General features: G+C 36.6%; 1 protein-coding gene across 1 annotated transcript; it reads right to left on the reverse strand.

Moving 5' to 3' along the window:
• Nucleotides 1-1886: 1886 nt before the first annotated feature.
• On the reverse strand, nt 1887-3617 carry LOC141665383 (EP1-like glycoprotein 2). Its single transcript, XM_074471369.1, has 5 exons — nt 3545-3617; nt 3052-3294; nt 2625-2908; nt 2259-2520; nt 1887-2155 (listed from the first exon to the last, which is right to left on the reverse strand). Exons 1-5 carry the CDS (start codon nt 3615-3617, stop codon nt 1887-1889), a joined length of 1131 nt encoding a protein of 376 aa, XP_074327470.1.
• Nucleotides 3618-5556: the final 1939 nt, after the last annotated feature.

Genomic DNA, 5556 nt, shown 5'->3' on the forward strand with positions numbered 1-5556 from the left:
GTTGAACAATATGATCAATGAACATAGGGTTTACACAAATTTATAGCGAAACTAGTGTCTTTTCTTCAACTCTCTAGTACACTGATTTTGATTCAGTTCACTTGTTGAACAATAAAAATTTAAATATGCAAATGTTGCTCACAGTTTTCAAGGCGCACACAGCATGCTTGGTGCATTTTACTATCCTGTTTTCTTTTCTACTAAATCCACATGTCTTGGTAATCAGATGTATCCCAATCCAATCCAGATACAGTTCTCGTTTGAAATTTAAACACTCACGAACACATTTGCCTGCAATGAGCCTCGAACCCGCACCTTTGTTTATCAAGCACGAGAGATATACGATAGGCTAAACCTTGCACAGTTGCCATTTGCACATCATACAATTTACCTGACAGACGAACATAGGGGATAAGATAAAAATCATACAATAGTTCTATCTTCCCCCGTTCAGAACATATATTCCGCATACTAGAATTATCATAATGGCTTTATTATTTATAGGGATGGTGCATGCACGAGAGAGTGTCTCGGCTTTGTTCAACGAAAGACAAAAAATGGTGCATTTAGTAGTATTTCTGGAGATGCGCTTTTATGGTCTATATCGTATTCAACTCTGGTGTCAGTACAGATTGTTGTCATAGAGTACTAAATAAAGTAATCTTGATAAAACATAATATATACATTATTTATGTGACATTTTTTCGACAGATTTATGTAAGCTATGGAGATGACAAAACAATTTGTTATAGAAAGACATTTTTTCTTACTCTTTGCAAAACTTTATTGGCAGTAAGAACAGATAACGAATTGGGAAGAGTTAAGACATAGCCAGGTCACTTGTGTATGTTCTGCACTTCGAGATACACACTTGAATAATGGCCGAACTCGTTTGGATCAAGGTCCATCAAAGACAAGACATTGGACAGTAGTGAGCAATCCCCTTTCACGGGATCCAATCCATACTGAAATTTAGCTGCTTTACAGGAACAATCCTTCAAACAAGCACTCTTACACTAGTTGACGTCGACATTAGCAATGCTGGAGTTGAATACTTGAATGTAAAGTAAGTAACATTCTTGAGCTCTAGAAAAGCCTGATATTTTGAAGCTAAACAACTGAGATGAGTTATTGCTGTACAACCAAGGTTAGGATGCTTTTCTTTTACATGTCTAAAAATATCGGGTTCCACTACTGCTTGATCCAGGATAACTACATTGTCTGTTTGAGCAAATACTATATCTCCCACACACAAGAGGGTAACCACATTCACCTGCAATCCCTGTGAGATGATCGGCTGTAACTTCCCACTTCCGTATACTCTCAAGTGTCCGTCAAATTCTAGTCTCATGTACTGTACTGATGATGCTAATGGAATGCTAAATGTTGATATGGCCCTTTTTTCTCCGATGAATGTGAATAAATACTAAGACTTCCATTCAAGAAATTTACTTAATTTGTCTTTTTACTCTTCTCTGTACTTGAAACATAATAATTTCACTTAAGGAGGACTGGATTGCTCGTAAGCTTTATCATTCACAATGAGAGTATAAACCAACACCAGTGTTCGTCTTAGAAACACTTGCAATTAGTTTCTGCCACTTACTGCTTAACTTTTTAAATTCATTTATTCACTTGGTAATGTTGCACTAAATTGCTCAAATTACTATTCTCCCGCAAACTCTTAAATTGAACATATGTACAAGAAATGAAATGACACAAACAATTAGTGGAAAGTTATTTACTTAATCACCGAACAAAACATACATTTCACTTATTTATTAAGTAACTTATTAGTAGAAATACAGCAATACTTTTATTTATAGGATTTTGCTCTTTTTAGGGATTGGGATTAGGTGTAAGAAGCCTTAGCAATGAAGACCATGTCACTTGATGGCCTTCTTTTGCACCTTGAGATACACAGTTGAGTTGTGTTCTGTATCTTTCGGATCATCGACGAGCAATGAAAATACCTCAGACAATAATAAACATTCCCTTGACGGAGGATCCGATCCAGTACGAAATACAGCTGCCTTACAGGAACAATCCTTCAAACAAGCACCCTTGCACTTTTTCACATCAACATTGCCAATGGTGTAGTTATTTGTAAAGTATGTAATATCCTTTAACTCTACAAAATCCTGATATTTTGAAGCTGCACAATTGAGAGGAGTTATTTCAGCACAACCAAGCTTAGGATACTTGGTTGCACTTGTTGAAATATCCGACTCCACTGCTGCTTGATCCAGGACAACTACATTGCCCCTTTGAGCATATGCTATATTTTCCGCATGCAAGAGGGTAACCACATTCCCCTGAGAACCCTGTGAGAAGATCTGCTATGACCTCCCACTTCTGTTTCCATTCGTATACTCTCAGATGCCCGTCGAATTCTAGTCTCATGTACTGTACTGATGATGTTGGTGGAATAGCAAATATTTCCAGTGGCGCCTCTTTCCAGGAGTGTGGATAAATACCGAGGCTTCCATTCAGGAACTTGACATAACTTGGCTTTTTACTCTGATATGAAGTAGTTACATAATTAACGTAATAGTCCTGAGAAGGATTGGATTGTATATAAGCAAATACTCCTTCATTAGTCACAAAAAAGAGTATATGCCAACTTTACTATTTGTCTTGGAAACACTTGAAATCAGTTTCTGCCCTTCTGAGAGTGTCTGTCCTGGAACTAAAGCGTCCGTTGGATGATCAAAAGATTGCCACACCACCGCTTTGCGTTTATTTAAAAGTACTAGATTTCCAGTGTTGGTTAAGCTCAAACTATCAACGGATTTACCAGCAGTTCCAGAAGACCAAGCTACAGAACCATCAGCGTCTCGCAACACCAAATCACCATCTGAGGTGAGCTTCAAAGTTGCGTTGATTTTAACAGGATGGTCTCGGTTGGCTGACCAAACAACTTGTGGGAATGATGCACTAGAGGATACAATAAGTGAGGCACTGTTTGTTTGAACAAGAAAGATGGCGAAAAGGTAAGAGTCACATTTGCCATTACAATAGAAGCCACAAGCAATCTTTGGCCTAATGTACCGCGTAAAAGAATGGCTCTCACAGTTGATCCATCACCAAACTGGACAGAATGTGGAGCAGAAGGATGATTAGTCCATGAAGTAGATAGTTTTGCTGTTGGATAATCAAATGGCTGAGCACATATTATGCTCGGAGATTCAAGAATGAACAAATCAAGAAAACAAGGCAAGTTGAAACTAAGTTGAAAGCCATCAACTCCACACAAAAGTGAATACAGAATGGAAGTGAAACAAGTAGAAACCTCTATAAGTAGACCTTAGTCATGTTAACTATTGCGGGTATACTGTTGAAATCGATATGATTTAATCCTCACATGTCAAATATAGCGAGCTGTAATTCTCATACGGCAAATATAGAAAACTTTGTTATATTTTTCATATGTCAAATTTAACAAGCTCTATTGTTATAGAAAAGTTTTAGGTTTAAACTTTTATTCAATTTTTTTTAAAAAAAATACATTATGAAACTATACCTTATGGAAGTCTCAAAATACGTGCAAATAGTGAACGTATAAAACCTGTTGGCACGGAGGGAGTAAGTTGAAGTCGACAAACACCAACACGCATTGCCGCATTGGTGCCGAAACTATGATTACCTGTGGGGTGCTGTTACAATCTACATCAGCTTTGTTTTTTTACCTGTAGGGGCACTACATCAGCTTTGTAAAAAACACGTTTCTCATGGACGGTGCACGTGAAAATGGGGTCATGGCTCTGTTCAGAGGCTAAGTTTAGATTACTAATATGTGGTACTGGGACGAAGACAAGTGATAACAGGGGACCAAGGCAATTAGGCCTGCAGATTCTATTTCCCCGTGTTCAGAGTAGTTCTTGAGCAGGGCCTGTCCAGCAAAATATTTGTTAGCCTACACTAATATAAATCAAATATTATTTTGAAAATATATTTTCTAGCAGTTTTGATAGCAAAACTATTTGAGTCACTCGTAATCAAAATTTGGAACCGTATATATCCTTTTTCTTAAAATTATAAATTATCCATCTAATTTATCGTATGACATACTCGAACACGGAGATAAAATTTGATCACCTTGTTAAAATATTAGTTTAAGATACTTGTAAAATCTTTCTCTTATATTTTGAGATTTTCGAATCAGAGCTTAGGTGGGAGATTCATGTTTGACTCCGTGCCACCCCCTATATTCTCTAACTCTTGAGTGAAGTGTTAGAAATTTAAATAAGATTCTCTTTAGAGGCATATGGGTTGATGTGAATTTGAATTAAATGAATATCCGGGGATGATTTATTCGAAAAATAAGATTCACGTCCCATATACAAAAAGTACTAATACAAGCACTAATGATTAGCTAAAAAACACTAATACATGTGATTGATGTTCCAATTTCTGAGAATATGAGTAGATATGAAGTTAAATGATATGAATGCCAACGGACGGGGATGATATGATTTACCCAACTCAGATTCACATTCCATATACCAAAAGTACTAATACAAACACTAATGCATGTGATTGATTTCCAAATTCTGTTAACGAGACTCATTAACCATTAACCAAATCGTCGGTAAAAAAATTCTAAGCAATTTTGGCATAGCATTCTTCTACTTGTCTATGATTTCGGATTGCATTATTGCATTCTTCTAAGCAATCTGCAAAGTTCATCAGAACCAAGGCCAGGATACTATTCTTCTACTTGTCTATGATTTCGGATTGCATTATTGCCTGATTCAGGACAACTGAACTGTTCGCTTGAGCATATGATATATTTCCCACACACAAGAGGGCAACTATATTCACCTGCAATCCCTGTGAGAAGAACTGTTAGGAATATATGTGCATTAGTTTGATGATATGTTTAACAAAACACTTAAGTAGAAATTCAGTGTCTGTAGCCTCAACGGATAAGACCACTTTGGCTATCCGTTGATGGTGTAGCTTTACTTAGAAATAAGTCTAGTGTTGTAGCATATTTCAGTCTCTGTATTTAAGATGTAATTCTTAGAAGTTGAGAGAAACTATGAGTCATGTTGACTACTAGAAGATATGCAGATAGGAAGGCCAATTGTAAATATTTCATGCCTTGTAATTTTGTATAAATGAAGTGGTATCAACGGATGACTTAAAGACCTTCAACGGATGAGAAGCTAAGCTTCAACGGATGTCTCTAAAGCTTCAACGGATAACATCCTTCAACGGATGAGTGCATCAACGGATGAAAGCTTCAACGGATGTTCTGTTGATTAACCGTTGATAAGTGGTAGTTGTACCTACAAACAGAGGCACGTGGGTGAACAGAGATAACTGAAATGTGGCAGCCTAATTTCAGGAACATCAGAATAAGCAGCCGTTCTACTCTAGTACAAAGAGGCAATAGTCAACAAAGTACTTGAGTGATATGGAGAAGAAACAAGTGGAGAACTTATTTTATTATTATATTTTTATCCTTGTCTTCACTTGTAAACTTGGTAATATATAAACCAAGTAGTAGCTAGTAATTAGATAAGAATTTTTCCAGAGCTGTTTAGAAAA

Source organism: Apium graveolens, chromosome 6 (genome assembly GCF_009905375.1).
Source record: "Apium graveolens cultivar Ventura chromosome 6, ASM990537v1, whole genome shotgun sequence".
Lineage (NCBI taxonomy): Eukaryota > Viridiplantae > Streptophyta > Magnoliopsida > Apiales > Apiaceae > Apium > Apium graveolens.